We start from the raw sequence: 22,535 nt of genomic DNA, 5'->3' as shown, positions 1-22,535 counted from the left end.
AAGACGAATTTACAAAATGGCTACACGTGAGATTTTGCCTATACCTTGTGAACTTTGAAATTCATTTTCTCAGACTCTGATAAGAAATTGTTTTTGTTGTTATCACGGATAATTACTTACATCTTTACCTTTTATTAAGGGTAGGAAATAACGCAATAGGATTTAAATTATTCTGGTACTCGATTTTTGTCCAACGTTAATAAATATTACTCGACTTCCTAGTGGAATCTATCTTAATCTTTTTCTCACTTCACAGAAAATCTTTTAGAAAGTAACTGTTCACTGTTATTAAATAACGAAATCAGGATTCACGAGAAAAAAAAAACTGGCACTTAACATTTCGCGGGTAAAAAAGTAGGTCATTTACATATAAGGGACAGTGCACAATAGGCTCTTTTCAATTGTGCTTTAACTTTGTTAATAAGCAAATGAGCGCATGACATTATTAAGTTTTAAAATAATGAAACAGCGAGAAAAGATGTATTGCCAGACTGGATAATTAAATACGAATTTAGTTCAGTGGCCACCACTTTAGCAGACTTACGTTAATGTGATTGTTGACAAATTATGGACAAACAGCTATAGAGTCTTATGTTGTGTTAATGCAGCTAATGCAGTCATTTCGAATTACCGGCTTCTCATGATTATTTTTATATCTAAAAGCTTGTTAAAATGTTTATGATCGCAAAATAACTGTAAAAACAAGGGCTGAACGTGAAGAAACTTCAACACTTCCAAATTCCAATTCGATCAGGAATACACGGCCCCACAAGCTTATAGCTTTAATCTTTACCGTGTCTAAATAAAGGTAATTTTTTTTATTGTTAGTCTCTAACAATATGATTATCCTCATATCTAAAAGCTTGTTAAAATGTTTATGACACTACAAAACAACTGCGAAAACAACGGTCTAACGTGAATGTTAACGTTTCTAGATTGTCAGTCTCTAACGATATGACTATCCTCATATCTAAAAGCTTGTTGAAAGTTAAATGATAACAAAAAACAACTCTAGATATAATAACCGAATATAAATGCTGAAGAAGGTTCTTGATTATTTTAATTTCATATCTAACGTGTTTCAAAGTAAACTGGCGTTAAACAAAACAAATCTAGTTAAAAGGCTCATGATAGCATAAAACAACTGTCAAGAAGTGTCAATTGTGAATCGTGCTGATGCATTTGTTTCGGAATGTCCATTTCACACGGTTGTCTTTATACAAATTTTGTTAAAAGGTTTATATAATTGCTCGACACAACTGCGAAAACAAGCCGTGCATGACGACTTGATTCCACAGCTGCCGTCTGGAGTTCTCATAAAACATGAAGCATCCTTTAAGAAATGAAGAAAGTCACGATTTCATTTGATTTCTTAAAAATCACTCAGAAAACTCACTTATTTTTAAAACAAAAATCAAGACTTGTTCACTTTAGTTCAGCAGCTTTTTATACCCAGTCTGGTTAACATTCGGCAGATATCTCCGTCGCTTTTGTTCATCCTTTTAATTATATTAAACTTCGCAGACAGGTCTAACAGTGACATTTACAGTCAATATTTGTTATTTAATGCTCTTCAGCCAATCAGGCTGAAAAGTGCGTGCACTAAAGCATAAGCAGGGAATATTACCTGATACAATCTCTTGAGCTGCTGAGAAGTTCAGACCGGAAAATACCTTTCAGGTACTAGAGAATAGCTGTAATTTTCAGTGCTAGCAAGAGTTCTAGTAGTTTGCTTCACTCACGATATTTCCTTCTTTTGAAATATGTATCTGTGTTTTCCTTTGCTATTAGTTAAAAAGAAGCCCTTTTTTCTTGCAATGTTGAAAGTGTAAAATGAATTTTATTTGTTCTTGACTCAGAGAAAATTTGAAACGTTTAATACGTAGAACCAAAAACTATTTCGGTTTGCGAAAACACATTTTCGACATTTCGTTGGAAACGTAAAATCAAATGCAAATATGGGGAGTACGAAAAGCGTATTTGTTAAATTTAATTTGTTTAAGAAAGGACTTTCATGTTGGAAGGAATATAAAATCTCTCAAGTAGATTACAAGATTAAAAATGCACAGAATCATCCTTCGAACAAACGTTTACACCTCATTTGTTTTTCTAGATATGAGTTGACTACGTCGAGCAGAGTAAGTTTTGGGAGTCAATATTTTAAACTGACACAACTTCAGGGCCATTTCTTAATCTCACGTATACCTCATTTTGGAAATTTTTTTTGTGAAGATTTCCGAAAAATTATGTACGTGTACAATTGGGCGTATGATCGCATTGTTGACTGCTAAAAGGGACTGTGTCTTCACTGAGTTTGAAAAAAAAGAAGACTTTTATGAATCTTAATGACAAAACCATAGCTTTAACGATCATGCAACCAAATATGTCTCCCACCCGTGCGTTATATTTTTTAGTTACAGGCAAACGAAATTAACTTTGAAAACTGCTCAGCCCAACAATATTTCAAAAACCAATATCGCAATCGGTTTTAATTTTCGTCGCTTTTGGATATCCATACCTAGCTTCTTTTTTATTTGCTGTGTTATTGAAATGTTCCTTCACTGTTTTAAGTCGTTATTTTTATATTTTAACGAATTTGATGGTCATTTCCCATGCCTAAATTAAGCTAATATGCGTGACATAGTGCCTTTAAAGCGACAAATATAGCTGAAACGTTTGGTATGCTGTTCACAGGTTGAACTGATAAACATGTTGACTGTATTTGCCTTCTTTTGTTTCGGATCCATTTTCTGTGGATACGTCACGGGGTACTCTGCAAATAGTAAGTTAAATTATCTTGAATATCTGATTATGTTGCAATCAATATCTGTTCTGCAAAGACATGTGAACCGATCTTTGTTTTTAGAAGGGTATCTGTAAACCAATCTTGGAAAACAAAGGGGCACAAATGGAGATTATCTAAAAAGACCGGGCTCCAAGTCTCCAGGTTTTCCCCTAAAACAGGTCAGGGCGCCTCGAGAAACGCTGTTAGCGCTCCACGCTGCACAGCTTAAGTATCCTAACAACACTAACGAAATTGTGGCTAAATTCACAGAATTACACAACGCACAGATACAGCAGGGTTAATCTCTGAGTTGAGTCGTTCCTTACAAGACGACATAAGGCTATAACCGTGCCTTAATATTCAATTCGACACCTCAGCCATATATGTCAATTGCCCCCTCCACCCCCCCCCCCCCGCCAAACACCGCCATGAATAGTATATGACATCACGTGACGTTATTAGAACCACCACAATTATCTTCTTGGAAATAATTGTTCGTGTTGTAATTTTTTATCTGTTCTGCAAAGACAAATGAACTGAAAGTTTGAGGTTTTATTTTTAGGATAGAATCTGTAAACCAATCTTGGAAAACAAAGATCCGCACATCGAGATTGCCAAAAAAGCCCGGCTTCAAGTCTCCAGGTTCTCCCCAAAAAGTTTACGGGCGCTGCGACAAAGGCTTTCAGGGCTCCGCGCTCTGCAGCTATGCTACCCTAACAACACGAATGAAATTGCACAAAATCCATCGAATTATATATAAAACTGTGCTTCAGTAGTTTTGGAAAGGACAGGAGACATTTGAAAATTGTTGCATTTGACTACTTATTAATTTTTAACATTTTATCATTATTTTTCTGGTATAGATTACGCACTTTATTTCCCAAACAGAGGAGTGACTAATTACGTCAACATCTGGGGCATGCGCAGTTTGGCTCAGTTCACTGTGTGTTTCTGGATGAAATCAAGTGGTAAAAATGAGGGAACACCGTTCAGTTACGCTGTACCAGGCCAGGACAATGAACTGCTTTTCTTGGGTTACAATAATTTTCGTCTGCGGATTGGAGACCAAGACAGGTAAGCTAAGTTCATCAAAAAAGAATTTTAAACAGTTTGAAAAAAATAAACACTTAAGATCAAGTTGAAAAGTGTAATAGTAATAAAACGTAAGGCTAATATTGAAGGTAATCGGGCACGGAAATACTAGTACTTTCTTTGTCTACCTAGCCTTCTATTGTAACATACGATAAAGTATGGCGGAAGTGCCCCCAAGGGGGAGCTATGCAATAAAGTATGTATGTATGTATGTATGTATGTATGTATGTATGTATGTATGTATGTATGTATGTATGTATGTATGTATGTATGTATGTATGTATGTAAAGTATGCAGCTGGAGTATTTAACAATCAAACCGGATGTTCTTCACTGATTCTTTTAATGAGAACTATGCAATGTTGCGTTGCAATGTATCTGTTGTGGTTCAAATTTTGCCAGTGGTTATTTTTTTCAAACCATTTTATTTTTTTTTTCAAACCAGTTCAATTCTTATTGAACCAGGCAATTATTAAAAAAAAAAAACAGTTTATCAACTGTATAAAAAGGGCTTTCATCTCCTGGGGTGTGGTGAGAAATAGGGGCATGATATTTTTTTGAGGGTAGGGGGAGGGGGCTTGGTTGAAAAGAATTAATACCATAGTACTTTGCAGAACATCAGTCTTGGTAGAGATATCCCACCACAAAATTATATTATCCGTTCTGTATGATAGCCATAAGCATTAGTTTGAAAAAAAAAACCAGTACGAAAAAATGAATCTGGTCTTAAAAAAAATTGGAACCGGTTTGAAAAAAATGAACTAATTTGAAAAGGATTCAACCAAATATAAAATTAAACTACAACATATCCTAACTATAAACCGTTGAACTAGCAAACTTGCAGCTTTCAATAACACTGATTTGCTCAAACAAATTGCCAAGTTCTTGTTTCTTTGGCACATGGGTAGTCCATGGGCTAGGTCGACGGTTAGCAAAGCGGTCTATGCACCGGTTTCATGTTTTGTTTACCTTCCCTCAATTAGGCCCGTTCTAATTGTGCTCGGCAACTTTTGAACAACGTTTGGCATTTGGATCAACTTTTTGCGGCTCTAGCAACCTCTAGCAAGACTTTCGTAAATGAGAATTTTGGGGCAAAATATAAGCCTAGAGGTTGACAATTTCATAGAGAGCTTCAATTTATGCGAATTCCTTGAATATTTATCAAACTTTGAATAACCTGTCACTTGATAATTTTTTTCGTTTCATTAGACTTGGTAGTATCCTAAAGTTTTGACCATATTTACAAGTAGCTATTGAAAGCTAAGTTTTAAGTTATTTTCTTGACCGACGTAAGCAATTATTGTAAAAAACGAAAAATGAAGCTTTTAATTAACGTATATATAAAAATGTCGAGAAAATTCAGGAAGCAACGTTTGAAATGTAGGTAGCAACTTTTTGGTTTTTTGGCAAATTTTTAGCAACTTTTCCACTCAGAAATTTTCCAGCCTTTCAAGAGCACAATCGGGACAATTGTGCAATAATCCTTAAATTTACTAAGCTGGTTTTCAGAATGTCAATGACCTCACTCCTTTCACTGTTACAGGAGAGTAAAGGAAAAAGCTAACGATGGCAGATGGCACCATATTTGCGCCTCATGGAGAAACAGTGATGGCGCGTTTCAGTTCTACAAAGATGGAGCACTGCATCTGCACAGCAGGGGTTTCAATACAGGACACATCATCAAGGGAGGAGGGTCCCTGGTGCTGGGGCAAGAACAAGATTCACTTGGAGGGGGCTTCGCCTCCCATCAGTCATTCCAGGGATCCTTGACGAATGTCAACGTGTGGTCCTACGTCCTCCCGGCAAGTACAATAAGGAGTCTGTCAAGGTCTTGCCTGTCAGGGTCGGGGAACGTGTACAAGTGGAGCGATTTCTTTCATGGCATCAAAGGAAAGACCGCCATAGTCATCCCATCTCCCTGTTATCCGCTGAGTTCTCGGGGATGAGTAATCCGCGGCAGAAACACTGTGTTCAAATTTTGATAATGGCCAGTTTAAGTAAAACTAAAGTAATTGCAAAACGAACATTGCAACTGTAATGCAATGAAGTAATAAGATAAAATAAAGTTATGAAATTGAGCCAAGAACACAAGTGTAAAATTACAAAAATAAAAATTGTGTCTTCACAGTAAATACTTGTTCTTGTAATGTGCTCAGAGCATATATGACCAAACATAGTCAAGCCATCGTGATAAATTGGAAACTAGTACAAGATCAAGTGCGTCATTTTCGATAGAGCTGAGTCAAGTAAGTTTTTTGGGGGGAGGGGGAGGGGCAGGGATTTACTGGTTGAAAACTCCTCACCCCACACGGTACCTCTGGGAGAAGTTGCAAAAACGTTGTGTTTTAACACTTTTCAAAAATATCTTCCTGATACATATTAACCAAAAAATGCTCCAAAAATACCAGAAAAATGTTATGTCGCAGCGGTCTTCTCTATTTATAACCCCAAAAGTCTTCAATCCTCCCCATCACTGGTATCCTCGAGAACCCCAAAGTCCCCCCACCCCCTCTACCTTTCGACCCTCTCTGCAGACATGCCTACTTGAGCAGATAAAAGGGCATTGAAGAGGGAGGGGTCTCGGCACGTTTCACAGAGAAAAAAAAAACCGGTCCTTTCTCAATTAACAAAAACTAAAATAGGCATTTCACATTTAGGAAAAAAAAAGAAAAGAAAGAGGATAATTTTTTCACACTAGATTTTAAAACATAGCGTCCAAAGTACTGCTTAGTACGACTTCTTCACCGTCTGTTCGCTCCTTGTTCTTGGCGGAATTAAAAAGGAAAATTACGTCCCACGTAGAGACTTGGTAAAGTTTAATTCAAAGGGATCGAAGGTTGGTCTTGAAGAACTGTTGGGATATTAACTCATTGTTCGATCAAACTGCAAACTTAACTAACTGTGCACAAACTCGCACGTGCAATACCCTAGAAAAATGTCACGTGATACTTCAACACAAAACGGATGCGACGAGACCGGATGTAACAAAACGATAGCCGCAGCCATGTTCATGGTACATTGCTTTTTAATGGGTGTCGAAAATCGTAGGGCACAATGAGAATCACGAATAGCGACGAATTAATCATTTTCTCACTTCACAGAAAATTCTTTTAGAAAGTAACTGTTCACTGTTATTAAATAACGAAATCAGGATTCACGAGAAAAAAAAAATTAAAACTGGCACATAACATTTCGCGGGAAAAAACGTATGTCATTTACATATAAGGGACAGTGCACAATAGGCTCTTTTCAATTGTGCTTTAACTTTGTTAATAAGCAAATGAGCGCATGACATTATTAAGTTTTAAAATAATGAAACAGCGAGAAAAGATGAATTGCCAGACTGGATTCAGGGGCCACCACTTTAGCAGACTTACGTTAATGTGATTGTTGACAAATTATGGACAAACAGCTATAGAGTCTTATGCTGTGTTAACAGCAGTTAATGCAGTCATTTCGGATTGCCGGCTTCTCATGATTATCTTTATATCTAAAAGCTTGTTGAAAGTTAAATGATAACAAAAAACAACTCTAGATATAAGAACCGAATATGAATGCTGAAGAAGGGTCTCGATTATTTTCATATCTAACGTGTTTCAAAGTAAATTGGCGTTAAGCAAAAAATTCTAGTTAAAAGGCTCATGATAGCATGAAACAACTGCCAAGAAGTGTCAATTGTGAATCGTGCTAATGCATTTGTTTCGGAATGTCCATTTCTCACGGTTGTCTTTATACAAATTTTGTTAAAAGGTTTATATAATAGCTCGACACAACTGCGAAAACAAGCCGTGACGACTTGATTCCACAGCTGCGGTCTGGAGTTCTCATAAAACATAACTGGCAGCCTTTAAGCCTGAAATGAAGAAAGTCACGATCTCATTTGATTTCTTAAAAATCGCTCAGAAAACTGACTTATTTTTAAAACAAAAATCAAGACTTGTTCACTTTAGTTCAGCAGCTTTTTATACCCAGTCTGGTTATCATACGGCAGATAGTCTGGTTAACATTCGGCAGATATCTCCGTCGCTTTTGTTCATTCTTTTAATTATATTAAACTTTGCAGACAGGTCTAACAGTCATATTTACAGTCAATATTTGTTATTTAATGCTCTTCAGCCAATCAGGCTGTAAAGTGTATGCACTTAAGCATAAGCAAGGAGTATTAGCCGAATCAATCTCTTGGGCTGCTGAGACGTTCAGACCGGAAAAATACCTTTCAGGTACTAGAGAATAGCTGTAATTTTGCAGGAAAGGGTTCTAGTAGTTTGCTTCACTCACGATATTTCCTTCTCGTTGAAATATGTATCTGTGTTTTCCTTGGCTATTAATTGAAAAAGTAGCCCAAATTTTCTTGCATAGCTAAAAATGTAAAATGAATTTTATTTGTCTCTTGACTCGGACAAAATTTGAAACGTTTAATTTGTAGAACTAAACTTGTTTGGAAAAAAAAAATTTCGACATTTCGTTGCAAAAGTAAATCAAATGCAAAAGTGGGGAGTATATGAAAAGCGTATTTGTTAAATTTAATTTGTTTAAGAAAGGACCTTCATGTTGGAAGGAATATAAATCTCTCAAGTAGATTACAAGATTAAAAATGCACAGAATCATCCTTCGAACAAACGTTTACACCTCATTTGGTTTTCTAGATATGAGTTGACTAGGTCGAGCAGAGTAAGTTTCGGGAGTCAATATTTAACTGACACAACTACAGGGCCATTTCTTAATCTCGCGTATACCTCATTTTGGAAATTTTTTGAGAAAATTTTCGAAAAATTTTGTACGTGTAATGACAAACCATAGCTTAAAAAAAAAAAAACATAATGCAACCAAATGTGTCAACCGCCCGTGCGTTATATTTTTAAGTTACAAGCAAACGAGGTTAACTTTGAAACCTGTTCAGCCCAACAATATTTCAAAAACCAATATCGCAATCGGTTTTAATCTTCGTCGCTTTTGGATATCCATACCTAGCTTCTTTTGTATTTGCTTTGTTATTGAAATGTTCCTTCACTGTTTTAAGCCGTTATTTTTATGTTTCAACCAATTTGATCGCCATTTGCTATGCCTAAATTTAGCTAATATCCGTAACATAGTGGTTTTAAAGGGAAAAAGATAGCTGAAACGTTTAATATGCTGTTCATAGGTTGAAGGGATAATCATGCTGTCTGCATTTGCCTTCTTTTGTTTCGGATCCATTTTCTGTGGATACGTCACGGGGTACTCTGCAAATAGTAAGTAAAATTATCTTGAAATATCTGATCATGTTGTAATGAATATCTGTTCTGCAAAGACATGTGAACAAAAATTTGAAGGTTTTGTTTTAAATAGAGAATCTGTAAACCAATCTTGGAAAACAAAAGGGCACAAATGGAGATTGCCTAAAAGGCCGGGCTCCAAGTTTGCAGTTTTTTTTCCCAAAAAAGCGGGTCCGGGTGATGCGAGAAACGCTTTCAGGGCTCCACGCTCTGTAGCTTTGGTATCATATCAACACTAACAAAATTAGTGAAGATGAAGTGTTCAACATGACTCGAGCATGGGACAAAGAAAAATTCTGAGTCCCCGACGGGAATCGAACCCATACCGGTTGGGCGCTCTAACCAACTGAGCTACGAGAGACTCGTTGTGAGCTGGGCCATTTTACTAGGTTGATAAGTGACACGCGTCCTGCATACTGCTAGGATCAGCAATGTCGAATTCATCAAGTTTGTAGTAAATAATAAAGATGGTAAATTTTAAGCTCGATAATAAATAATGAAGATGAAGTGTTCAACATGACTCGAGCATGGGACAAAGAAAAATTCTGAGTCCCCTACGGGAATCAAACACATGGCCTCCCAGATACCGGTTGGTCGCTCTAACCAACTGAGCCACGAGAGACTCGTTGTGAGCTGGGCCATTTTACTAGGTTAATAAGTGACACGCGAACCCATGGAATCGAACCCACGGCCCAGCTCACAACGAGTCTCTCGTAGCTCAGTTGGTTAGAGCGCCCACCAGTATCTGGGAGGCCATGGGTTCGATCCCTCGGGGACTCAGAATTTTTCTTTGTCCCTGCTCGTGATCAATCATGTTGCACATGTTCATCTTCATTATTTATTACCGAGCTTAAAATTACCATCTTTATTATTTACTACTAAAAAATTGTGCCAAAAGTTCTAATTCATAGAATTACACACCTTCAGAAGCCTGCTTTGGTTTATTTTATTCATATCGGGTAAATCGAACATAATAAAAACGGTACCCTCTATTTTATTATTAAAAATATCTTTTTGTAAGAAAACTATTGTTTTTCTTTGAATGATGGGGTTTAGAATAAATTTTTTATTCATTTCTAGCAAATTACTTTTTAAAGTATTTCCAATCTTAAAAGATTGGAAATACTTTAAATTGACATTTAACTATTTGTGTGCTCTTGTAGTTAAAGAAAGGACAGGAGATTTTTTAAACTGATCATGATTATTTTAAAATTATTATAAATATTTAATCTATTTTTTTCTGCTATAGATTATGCAATTCATTTCCCAAACAACGGAGTGACTGATAATTACGTCAACATTGGGGGCATGCGCAGTTTGACTCAGTTCACTGTGTGTTTTTGGATGAAGTCGAGTGATACAAATTCTGGAACACCGTTCAGTTACGCTGTCCCAGGCCAGGACAATGAATTGATCATCTATAATTACAAAGACTTTCATCTGTTTATTGGAGGTTCATACAGGTAAGCTTAATGTAGAGGATTCAGAAGAGGGGAGGGGGAGTATAAAATTCCATTTTCCAACCCAAAGTTTGTCCAAATCCCTCTTGCCAGTATATTGTTTCCCAGGTTTTCGAAATCCCAGTCATTCAGTCAGTCAGTCAGTCAGTCAGTCAGTCAGTCAGTCAGTCAGTCAGTCAGTCAGTCAGTCAGTCAGTCAGTTAGTCAGTTAGTCAGTCAGTCAGTCAGTCAGTCAGTCAGTCAGTCAGTCAGTCAGTCAGTCAGTCAATCAGTCAGTCCCAGTTCTATTGTTTATTTGTTTGTGATTGCCAGTCTAGTTCAGTGACCAAATTCGATTACCAGTGGCCTGAATCCAATTTCCCCAGTGAAAATTTTCTATATCCCAAATGGCATTTTACTCCTTCACTCAATCACTCACTCAAGCTCTCAGTCTCAAGTGGAGCATAGGCCATTGACGATTTCAGTTCTCTATATCGGCTTCTATCCTGGGCTAGTCTTTCAAGTGTCGTCCAAGTCTGGCCCCAATTCCTTATTTCAGCCCCTTTATCTCGCCGTCAGGAGTTCTTCGGACGACCCGGCTTATTCCTCTTGCCCTGAGGATTCCATCGTAGTGCCTGTCGGGTGATGTTGTTTACTGGTTTCCTTAAGGTGTGACCAATCCACCGCCACTTTCTTCGTAGGATCTGTATCTCAATCATTTCTTCTCCAGTTCTTTCCCATAATGTCTCATTCCTCATCCTGTCTGTCCATCTGATCTTTAAAATTCGTCTTAGGCACTGGTTGATGAAGGACTGTAATTTGTGGGTCATATGCTTTGTTGTTCTCCATGTCTCCGAGCGATAGAGGAGGACTGCTTCTACATTTGTGTTGAAGATTCTAAATTTTGTTCTCCGTGATATGACATGAAAGGTCCACACTTTCCTCAACATGCTGAAAACTAACTACTCTGACTTTGTTAATCCTGACCTTGATATCCTCATCTGAACCTCCAGCAATGCTGACTACACTGCCCAAGTAGACAAAAGATGTTACTTAGGCCACCGCGCCTCCCGCAGCTTGTTGGAATGTAAGCTGTTAATTGTGCTGTTCTGTCGGTTATGATTCGACAGGAGAGAGATATCATCAGCACATTCTATATCCTCGAGTTGCTGCTCCAAGTTCCACTGGATCCCATTTCGCTGTTCCTTTGTTGTTTTTTTCGTGATCCAGTAAATAGATAGTAGGAACAAGAACGATGCCTTCAAACAACCTTGCTTAACCCTAGTGTTGACAGTGAAGCTCTCTGACAGTTCGCCAGCATGGAGGACTTTGCAGGTCTTCCTGTCGTACGAGTTTTTGATGATTCGGATGAATTTCCCTGGGATGCCAAAGTGCTTCATGAGGCACCAGAGGGCGTTTCTATCAAGGCTGTCAAAAGCTTTTTTTCATAGTCGACAACATTGATGTAAAGGGAGGTGTTCCATTTCTCCTTCAGGCCCCTTAACAAAGGTTAAGGCGAGCTCCAGCAGAAGAGAAAAATAAAAACCGCCACTTTTCCATGTACCCGCGCTAACCAGACATGAAATTATGTGCATTAAGTCAGTTCAATGTAATATTCAGGAGCGAATTTAAGGCTACTTTGTCACCTTCATGATATCGTATTGTTTTTACACCCTCAGGAACGTACATTACTCAGCAAATGATGGCAGATGGCATCATATTTGTATGTCGTGGCGAAACAGCGATGGCGCAGGAAAGTTCTACAAAGACGGAATATTGCGTTGGCACAGCACGGGTCTTAAGACAGGATACACGATAAGGGGAGGAGGGTCCCTAGTGCTAGGGCAAGACCAAGATTCACTTGGAGGGGGCTTCGAATCCTATCAGTCCTTTCGGGGGTCTATGACGAATGTCAACGTGTGGTCGTACGTCCTCCCGGCAAGTACAATCAAGAGTCTGTCTAAGTCTTGCCTGTCAGGGGTGGGGAACGTTTACAAGTGGTTCGATTTCATTCATGGCGTCAAAGGAAAAGCCACAGTTGTCATCCCTTCTCCCTGCTTTGGGCTGAGGTTTCCAGGATGAGTAATCCGCGGCAGAAACACTGTGTTCAAATATAATTAATGGCCAGTTTAAATTAAACTTAAGTAATTGTAAAACAACATTGCAACCATTATGCAATGAAGTAATACGGTAAAAATAAGTAATCGAGCCAAGAACACAAGTGTAAAAATGACGAGAATAAAAATTGTGTCTCCACTGTAAATGTTTGTACTTGTAATATATGTTTTCAAATTCCATTCAAAGTCAAGCCCTCTTGACAAATTGGAAACTAGTAAAAGTTCATTCGCGTCATTCTCGAAAGAGCTGTGCCAAGTATTTTTTTAGGGGAGGTGGGGAAGGGAAGGGAAGGGCGGATGGAATGGGACGTATCTCTTGAAAAATCGTCACCCCGCAGGTACCTTTGGAGAAAGGTGACGCGAAGTTGGGAAGGACGTTGTGTTTCAACACTTCTTAATAAATATCGTCCTGTTATATACATTAGCCAAAAAATACCTAAAAATATTATGACTTAGTGATCTCCATTGTTTATAACTCCCCAAATCTTCAATATCTCCCTTTACAAGTATCCTTGAGTACCACCTTTTCTTCCTCCCTCCCTCCTTCCCTAACTCCCCCCTCCCTCCCTCCCTCCCATCCCCCCCCCCCCCCCCCCCCCCCCCCCCCCCCCCCCCCTTTTTCCCCCCCCCCCTCCCCCCAAAAACAAATCCTTCCACGACCCAAAAGGTTTTGTGTGATCCATGAAGAATTTGATTGAATCATCGATATTCATCTTCCTTATTTATTACCGAGCTTAAAATGGCCTAGTAAATGGCCCAGCTCACAACGAGTCTCTCGTAGCTCAGTTGGTTAGAACGCCCAACCGGTATCTGGGAGGCCATGGGTTCGATTCCCGTCGGGGACTCAGATTTTTTCTTTGTCCCATGCTCGTGTCATGTTGAATACTTCATCTTCATTATTTATTACCGAGCTTAAAAGTTACCATCTTTATTGTTATCTACTACAAACTTGATGATTTCAACATTGCTGATCCCAGCAGTATGCAGGACGCGTGTCACTTATCAACCTAGTAAATGGCCCAGCTCACAACGAATTTTTACCGTCTCTCGTAGCTCAGTTGGTTAGAGCGCCCTGAAAATTGTAACCGTGCATTGGATAAAGACTGTTAGGAAAGACGTGACCTAAAACTTGAAAACGTCGGGTCGATGTTTTTAAAATTTGACAGTTTACTTGAAAAAACAAATGGCGTAAAAACCATTAATTGCGGTTAAGTTAACTCTTGGAGAACGATTTCATCCCTTTCTTTTGTTGTTCAAAAGTAGTTATTTTGCTTATAACTAGTAAGTGCATCCTCGTAATTAATTCTGGAATATTTTACATGAACACTTAGAAGATTTCTCGTGACACTCTCTTTAATGTGATTGTTATCAAATTTTAGACAAGTTAAACAGCTATAGAGTCCAATGTTGTGTTAATGCAAATAATGCCGTCGTTTCGGATTGTCAGTTTCTCACGTTTATCTTCACATCTAAAAGCTCGTTAAAATGTTTATGACATTACAAAACAACTGTGAAAACAGCGGTCAAATGTCAATGTTTAAGTTTCTAAATTGTTAGTATTTAACGTTATGAATATCCTCATTTCTAAATTAGTTTGTTGAAAATTGAATGAAAACCAAAAACAATTATAGAAATAAGACCAAATGCGAGCGCTGAAAAAGGTATTTTGGATTGTCAATTTCTACGATTATTTTCATAGCTAACGTGTTTCACACCAAATTGGCGTTAGTCGTAAAAAGCTTGTTGAATGGTTCATGATAGCACGAAACAACTGTCAAGAACTATCAACTGTGAATTCCGCTAATGCAGTTTTTTTCAGGATTATATATCAATTTCTCACGATTGCCTTTATAAAAAGCTTGTTAAAAAGTTTATGATGCCACGAAACAACTGCGAAAACAAGCCGTGACGACTTGATTCCACAGCTGCGGATTTAAGTTCTCCAAGTCACGGTCTTGTTTAATTTCTTTAAAATCGCTCATTAAACTGAGTCATTTTCAAAACGAAAATTAAATCTTGTTATTCGCTTTAGTTCAGCAGCTTTTTATACCCAGTGTGGTTAACACTTGGCAATTGGTCTCTGTGTTATAATTATATCTTTTAATTATATCTAACACCGCAGGTTCAAATAGTTTTTATTAACAGTCAATATTTGGTATAATGTTGTTCAACAAATCAGGTTGTAAAATGCATGGTGCGCAAGGAATATTAGCTGAATCAATCTGAAGATGACATGAGGCATGCCGAAACATGCCTTTAAAAGGTTGCTTCATGTCTTTGAAATTCGTTTTTTTTTATTTTTGCTAACAAGAAGATATTTCTACGATTATTTTTATATCTAGCGTGTTCCAAACTAAATTGGCGTTAGTCGAGAAAGCTTGTTAAAAGGTTCATGATCACACAAAACAACTGTCAAAAAGTGTCAAATGTCAATTGTGCTAATGCATTTGTTTCGGATAATCAGTTTGTCACGATTGTCTATAAACAAATCTTGTTAAAAGGTTTATGATAGCTCGACACAACTGCGAAAACAAGCCGTGACGACTTGATTCCACAGCTGCGGCTTTGAGCTTTCAAAAAAAACATTAAGCAAACTTTTCGGAAATGCTGAAAGTCACGATCTATTTTGATTTCTTAAAAATCGATCAGAAAACTGAGTCATTTTCAAAACGAAAATCAAGTCTTGCTCACTTTAGTTCAGCAACTTTTTATACCCAGTCTGGTTAAAACTGCCGTTCGTTTATGTGTTATAACTACATCTTTTAATTTTATTAATTAACACAGCAGACAGTTTCTAACAGTTATCATTTACAGTCAATATTTGGCATAATGCTCTTCAGCCAATCAGGTTGTAAAGTGCGTGCGCTTAAGCATAAGCAAGGAATATTAGCTGAATCAATCTTTTGGGCTGCTGAGAAGTTCAGACCGGAAAAATACCTTTCAGGTACTAGAAAATAGCAGTAATTTTGCTAGCAAGAGTTCTAGTTGTTTGCTTCACTCACGATATTTCCTTCTCGTTGAAATATGTATCTGTGTTTTCCATGGCTATAAGTTGAAAAGAAGCCCTTTTTTCTTGCAATGTTGAAAGTGTAAAATGAATTTTATTTGTTCTTGATTCAGACAAAATTTGAAACGTTTAATACGTAGAACCAAAGCCTATTTCGGTATGCGAAAACACATTTTCGACATTTCGTTGCAAACGTAAAATCAAATGCAAAATGGGGAGTACGATAAGCGAATTTGTTTAATTTTATTTGTCTTAGACAGGATTTTTATGTTGGAATTGAGGAAAATTTAATCTTTTAGGTAGATAACAAGATAAAAAATTGCTCAGAATCATCCTTCGAACAAACGTTTACGCCTAAATTAGTTTCTAGATACGAATTGAATATGTCAAGTGGAGCTAGTTTTGCGAGTCATTTTGTTTTAAACTGCCCCAACTTCAGGACCATTTCTTTATCTCGTGTATATCTCATGTTTGAAATATTTTTTTGTGAAGATTTCCGAAAAGTTATGTACGTGTACAATTGGATATATTTAGTATCGCATTGTTGACGGCTTTAAGGGACTGTGTCACGGCTGAGTCAAGTTTCTTTTATTTAAACGTTTTGCCAAATATTTGAAAAAAAAACATTACTTACACGAATCTAAATGAGAAAACCATAGCTTCATTGCAACCAAATGTGTCTCGGCCGCGCGTTATAATTTCAAGTTACAAGCTAGCAAACGAGATTAACTATGAAAACTGCCCAGCTCAATAATATTTCAAAAACCCATAGCGCAATCCGTTTCAATCGATATCTCCGTCGCTTTTAACCATCCGTACCTTTATTTGTATTTGCTGTTATTGAAATGTTCTTTCACTGTTTTAAGACGTTATTTGTATATTTCAACGAATTTGATGGTCATTTCCTGTGCCTAAATTTAGCTAACCCCCCCCCCCCGGGGGCCCGGGAATCCGTGACATAGTCCCTTTAAAGCGACAAATATGGCTCAAACCTTTCTTTATGTTGTTGACAGGTTGAAGTGAGAATCATGTTTTCTGTATTTGCCTGCCTTTGTTTCGGATCCATTTTCTGTGGATACGTCAGCGGTTACTCTTCAAGTGGTAAGCAAAATTGTCTTTCTGGAAATATCTGTTCGTGTTGTAATCTTCATCTGTTCTGCAGAGACACGTGAACTGAAATTTCAAGGTTTAATTTTTAGGATAGAATCTCTATATAAACCAATCTTTGAAAACAAAGAGCCGCAAATGGAGATTGCCTAAAAAACCAGGCTCCAAGTCTCCAAGTCTTTTTGTAATTTTGACGTAGACTTTATTATTTTCTCATTATTTTTCAAAATTACGAGAAAATCTTGGAGGGGTCGTTGGCCATACAGGGGGGGGTTGCATCCCCCCCTCCTTCCACCCACTAATGTGACGCAACGACTTTACTCACCCATTTTCAAGAAGCCTGCTTTTTTTTTTCTTATCAGTTCGCATCGGGCATATCCAATATGGTAAAAACGGTACCATCTATTTTATTCTTTAAATATCTTTATTGTAGGAAAGCTACTTTTTTCGAATGATGGCATGTAGAGTATATTTTCTATTAATGTTTAACAATTAGACTGCGGTCCCGACTTTTCGCGAGACTGTGTTCTATCGGCGAGCAAAATTTTTCGCTGTTGTCTGTAAACGAGCTCATATTGACGAGGCTCGGCTACCAAATTAAGCCTGGTTTCCAAGCTCCCCAAAAAGGGATCCCAAAAAATTTTTGCTATAGGCGATAAGTAAAAGTTGAGGTCATAGCTTAACTGTTAAGTAGCAAATTTCCTTAAGATTGAAAATACTTTAAAAGTTCAAGTAACCTTCTTCCATTTCTGTGCTTTTGTGGTTATAGAAAGGACAGGAGATGTTTTAAAATAGTTGTAATTAATTACTGTGCATTACATTAACATTTTATCATTATTTTTCTCGTATAGATTACGCACTTTATTTCCCAAACAAAGGAGTGACTGATTACGTCAACATCTGGGGCATGCGCAGTCTGACTCAGTTCACTGTGTGTTTCTGGATGAAGTCGAGTGATACAAATCAAGGAACACCGTTCAGTTACGCTGTACCAGGACGGAACAATGAACTACTTTTCTATAGGTTACAACGTACAATTTTCGTCTTTTGATTGGAGACTAAGAGAGGTTAGCGAAATGGAGAAAAAAAAACAATAAAAAAAAAAAGACTGCAATCTACCTATACTTACTAAGTTTAACAAAAACAATTTTACACTGTTTGAAAAAATAAGCACTTAGAATTAAATTGAAAAGTTAGATCGTATAAAAACGTAAGGCTAATGTCGAAGTAAATCAGCCACGGAACTACATACACCTTATTCGATGGTTTAACATATTATACGCTCAGATATTTTGGAAGTTGCGTAGTATTTTTCCAAGTCCTGTACAGAGGCGAGGAAACTTGCAACTTTCAATTCAAACTTGCGGGTCATGCAAGTGTGGCAGGGTTCAGGGTTCATTTTTCCGGGCCACAAGGGTGGTCCATGGACCGGTCCACATGGGTGGTTGATAGAGGACCTGGGTCCTTGTTTTGTATACCTCCCCTCAATAATCCTTAATTTACCAGGTTGGTTTTCAGAATGTCAATGACTTCATTGTTTTTTTACTGTCATAGGAGTGTACATGTAAACGCTAATGATGGCAGATGGCACCACATTTGCGCCTCTTGGAGAAATAGCGATGGCGCGTTTCAGTTCTACAAGGATGGAGCATTGCATATGCACAGCACGGGTCTCAATAAAGGACACATCATTAGGGGAGGAGGGTCCCTGATGCTCGGGCAAGAACAAGATTCACTTGGAGGGGGCTTTGAGTCCCATCAATCCTTCCAGGGGCACTTGACCAATGTCAACGTGTGGTCCTATGTCCTCTCGGCAAGTGCAATCAGGAGTCTGTCAAAGTCTTGCCACACAGGGTCAGGGAACGTGTACAAGTGGTCCGATTTCAGAGACGGCATCAAAGGAAAGACCGCCATTGTCATTCCATCTCCTTGCTCTCCTCGCTGAGTTCTTGGAGATGAGTAATCCGCGGCAGAAACACTGTGTTCAAATTCTGATAATGGTCAGTTAATAAATCTATAGAAATGGTAAAACAAACATTGTTACTGTAATGCAATGAGGTGTATACGTGAATTAAAAAAAAGTAAATGTAATTGAGCCAAGAACACAAGTGTAAAATGATGAGAATAAAAATTGTGTATTCAAAGTAAATGCGTGTTCTTCAAATGTGACCAAAACGCAAAATTTGTGGTTTTGTTTATGTCTCGCCTTCTTGATCAATTGCAAATTAGTTCAAGATCATTCGCGGCATTCTCGATGATGCAAAGAATTTTTTTGGGGGGATGGGAGGATGTAAAGTTTAAACGTCTTCATCCCGCACGGCACCTGTTGGAAAAAAGTGTCAGAAAGCTGCGCATCACACGGTGTTTTAACAGCACTTGGTAAGTGTTAACCTGACTCACAGAAATAGCTTAACGTTTTGAAAGCACGAAAAACACCCTGCAAGATAATTCACCTGGCGAAAACAAACTGTTAAAACCAGAATGATGCGACTAGATATACACGAAGCATTTTGAATCCTCGAAACTAAGCTAGGTGTTTCCGAAAGTATCCAAAACTTTTACTCAAGAATTTTTAGCACGCGATATCTGAAATCAGGAAGGAAAAAATCGTTCATGTACTTATTAATTAGTGGATCGTTTCTCAAAAAAAACCAGTATTTTCTACGGACTGCTTTGTCTGAGTATATAAGACCACCCTCACTTGTGCTTCTATGCTATTTTTTAGTATTAAGAGAACTTACAGAGTCTCATGCCACTTTAACCGTCGACGTCCCACCTGACTCTCAGTATAGTCGTCAAAACCTTGACTTCATTAGCATCCGCCCACCAAATATCAGCTAGCGCATTCCACTGTACAGCCATACTTAAGTGCCTTTGTTTGCAGGAACAAAACTATTACACGCTCTAATATTGTATCCCGAGCTTGCCCCTGCATATTCTTGTGGACAATGTTCCCTACAGATTTTTTTTTTTCACTTGAACAACTGAAAGAAGCTTAATCAATGAACTTCTTTCCAAGTCCAGTAAAACCCGCGAGTAAACACCTGTTAGCCTAAACAGGTTCTTACATAAATGGTAATTAACACAAGTTTAAGTTATTTAAGTTCTTCTTATCGGTTTCTAAAGAGAAATTTACATTGTTGCTAATAGAATTTTTAGTGGTATTCGGCCTTTTCCCCTATATGAAATTTGCATTTTATTTTAATTATATTTATGTAATCGTATTTCAATAATAATATTTTAAGATTTTCAACATTGGCATTTACATTGCAGCTGGAGTAATATGGCTCCTAGATGTATTGTCTACGAAGAGGATCCCGAATGTCGACATATCTTACTTCCCTAAAAGTAAAATTTTTTATTCGATTTTAGAAAATAACAATCAATTTCCAAATTTTAGGCTAAAGAGATTCTTTTTGTAAATATAGAAGGTGTCTAACTAGCAAATTTTAGGGTTCAAAAAATTTAGGTTCTCACTCGCGGGTTTTTACTGTATTTTCTACATTCAAGGAATAACAAAGCTACACAATTTTCTTTAGGGTTATTCCATACAATTCGTCTCGAGTAGGCCTATACTAGTGTCAGTTGTTCAGTGGTTAGAGATTCACAGATTGATTGTTGCATTATTTCGTTCAGCCACGTTCCTTGCAAAATCGTGGAGTGTCCTTTGAATACGGTTGCAATGACCAACTTGAGGAGATTGCCCACAAGTAAAAACAGATCTCACCTGACACCACAATTTTATCTGACTCTCTGCACTTGACTTACAGCGAAAGAAAAACGGATGCTTTTTCATTGATCATGACGAACATTTTAGTTACTCTTAAGGGTCCGTTTTTGAGAAAATACAAAGTCACACCCCAAATCATTCTATATTCAAGCTAAAGTTTCTTGAAATCAATTGAAACACTAACCCTCACATTTACACTCAAGGTAATTGGCCAGTGTAAGATTCATTTAAGATCAAAATAGTATTTTTTTCAGGTCTTGTGGATTTACCTGTCATACGAAAAAAAAAACTATTTCGTTTTTGTAGCATTTATAAATCTTACTGATTTTACCCGAAATTTTCTCAAAATCCCCTCTTAGGAACTCTTGAAACCTCGTAAACCTTTAGACAAGTAGGTCAAGTCAAAGATCTGTCATCTTCATATTGTTTCACGTGGGTCTTCTTTTTTGTTGCTGCCTTGGGAATTCGTACATTGTAAAAGTAAAAAATTGCAATTCGAAAGCAAAGCTTATGAGTTAAATTATCTAGTGCGAAGTAAATATGCAAAAAGGTTATTCTGACAGCTCCAGAGAAATTTAAAGGAGTAATGACATGAAATATCTTCTTAATGGTTCTGAAGTTGGATCATGTGCCTCAGGGTCAGAGCAAAGACTGAGTTCTCAAAAACGTTTAAAATTTTGGCGTCTTGGCATTTTATGAGCAAAATCGATTCTTTAATTTTTTGAAAAGACAGGTAATATTAAAAAAATTCTCAGGGTCATTCCCCTGTTTTGCATTACTGCGCAGAATTTTACGCGTCATTAAAGGGACTATAATATATAGATTTAGGCAAGCCTAAAAGCGGAGCTCCCCAGTTAATTATTTTCACTTTATTGAAACTGATCTGTTTGCTGTAAATTTTAGCTAGATTAATGTTTTATTTTTTTTAAATTATTTTTATTACTTTTTTTTCCGTTCCCGGGGGGGGGGGGGGGGCCCATGGCACTTCGTAACTCTCACCATCCCCTGTTCCAAAATCACCTTCCAATCTATTAAACACTACGCACATCAAACGCTCACTTACTTTCTGTGGCTGAGAAAACAATGAGAGGAGCAGTTCCTTAGTGTTCATCGGTGACTGTCTCAGGGGAAACCCTGTTGAGCAAACCACCCTATAGGCGAAATTCTGGGGGGTAGTGGGCTGCATGTGGGGTAGGCTGATTTAAGTTATTTTTTAATTTTTTTTTCTTTCCTATTTTTTTTTTGCATCTCGTAACCCTTCACCAAATGACCAACCTAACTCAGCGACCATACTACCCCCCCCTCACTTATTCTCTTTTTTCCCCTCCTCTTCCTTTATCTCTTTCCTTCCCCTTCTTATTTTTACTCTTTATTCTTTTTCTCTCTTATATCCTCCTCTACCCTCTTCACTTTCCTTTAACCTTTCTCTTTCTGCTTTCTTTCACTTCCCCTTTATCTTATCAATATTTTTCTCCCAATAAACTTTCTTCTTTTCTTTTTTATCTCTCATCACATAACTATCTTCTTCCTTTTTCTTTTATTCTTTTCTCTGCTCCTCAGCTCCCTGCCTCCCTCCCTCTCCTCCCCTCCGCTTCTCTTTCTCCTCCTCCTTCGGCCTCCCTCCTCCGCTCTCTTCCCGCCGCGGCCCCCGACCCCTCCTCCCCCCCGGACTTGCGGCGCGGCCCGTCTTCGCGTGGCCGCTGCGGCGGCTCCTTTTGCCCTCTTGGCCGGCGCCGGCCCGGGCTGTTTTGTCGGGTGGGCGCGGGGGGGGGGCTCGTGTGGTCTTTTGTCCGCGCGGGGCCGCTGCGTCTTGTTCGGGTCTTGGTCGTTTCTTTCGTTGTCGGTCTCGGGTTCGGGGTCTCGGGTCTGTGGTGTCTCTCGGGTCCTTCTTTGCGCGTGGTCTCGTCTCTCTTCTTCTCCGTTCCTTTCTCCGCTTTCTTTCCTGTTTTCTCGGCACCTCTCCTTTTTTCGCTTTCTTCTTCGGGCGCTGCTTCTTTTTCCCTG

The 22,535-nt window shown here is 38.1% G+C and overlaps 2 protein-coding genes across 3 annotated transcripts; both read left to right on the top strand.

The window, feature by feature from the left end:
- The first annotated feature begins 1,564 nt into the window (after positions 1-1,564).
- Positions 1,565-18,932, top strand: LOC144663767 (neuronal pentraxin-1-like). 2 transcript variants are annotated; one of them, XM_078524836.1, is made up of 4 exons: positions 1,565-1,680; positions 2,695-2,782; positions 3,649-3,859; positions 18,356-18,932. In XM_078524836.1, exons 2-4 carry the CDS (start codon positions 2,710-2,712, stop codon positions 18,744-18,746), a joined length of 675 nt encoding a protein of 224 aa, XP_078380962.1. In that variant the 5' UTR covers positions 1,565-1,680; positions 2,695-2,709; the 3' UTR covers positions 18,747-18,932. The 2 variants fall into 2 exon arrangements, with proteins under 2 accessions (XP_078380962.1, XP_078380961.1); XM_078524835.1 differs by lacking the exon at positions 18,356-18,932 and adding an exon at positions 5,420-6,008.
- LOC144663766 (neuronal pentraxin-1-like) lies at positions 8,065-12,833 on the top strand. The gene is made up of 4 exons (XM_078524834.1): positions 8,065-8,096; positions 9,020-9,107; positions 10,381-10,594; positions 12,250-12,833. The coding sequence occupies exons 2-4, from the start codon at positions 9,035-9,037 to the stop codon at positions 12,650-12,652; spliced, it is 690 nt and encodes a 229-aa protein (XP_078380960.1). The 5' UTR covers positions 8,065-8,096; positions 9,020-9,034; the 3' UTR covers positions 12,653-12,833.
- Positions 18,933-22,535: the final 3,603 nt, after the last annotated feature.

Source organism: Oculina patagonica, chromosome 8 (assembly GCF_052425735.1).
Source record: "Oculina patagonica isolate OP01 chromosome 8, crgOcupat, whole genome shotgun sequence".
In the NCBI taxonomy this organism is placed as follows: domain Eukaryota; kingdom Metazoa; phylum Cnidaria; class Anthozoa; order Scleractinia; family Oculinidae; genus Oculina; species Oculina patagonica.
This window is presented reverse-complemented; position numbering and strand designations above follow the sequence as displayed.

Excerpts from the sequence above, each read along its gene's own strand:
- LOC144663767 (XM_078524835.1), top strand. The coding sequence starts at position 2,710 with ATGTTGACTGTATTTGCCTTCTTTTGTTTCGGATCCATTTTCTGTGGA. Across the intron at positions 2,783-3,648 it reads CACGGGGTACTCTGCAAATA|ATTACGCACTTTATTTCCCA; the intron begins GTAAGTTAAATT and ends TTTCTGGTATAG. Across the intron at positions 3,860-5,419 it reads CGGATTGGAGACCAAGACAG|GAGAGTAAAGGAAAAAGCTA; the intron begins GTAAGCTAAGTT and ends TCACTGTTACAG.
- LOC144663766 (XM_078524834.1), top strand. The coding sequence starts at position 9,035 with ATGCTGTCTGCATTTGCCTTCTTTTGTTTCGGATCCATTTTCTGTGGA. Across the intron at positions 9,108-10,380 it reads CACGGGGTACTCTGCAAATA|ATTATGCAATTCATTTCCCA; the intron begins GTAAGTAAAATT and ends TTTCTGCTATAG. Across the intron at positions 10,595-12,249 it reads TTTATTGGAGGTTCATACAG|GAACGTACATTACTCAGCAA; the intron begins GTAAGCTTAATG and ends TTACACCCTCAG.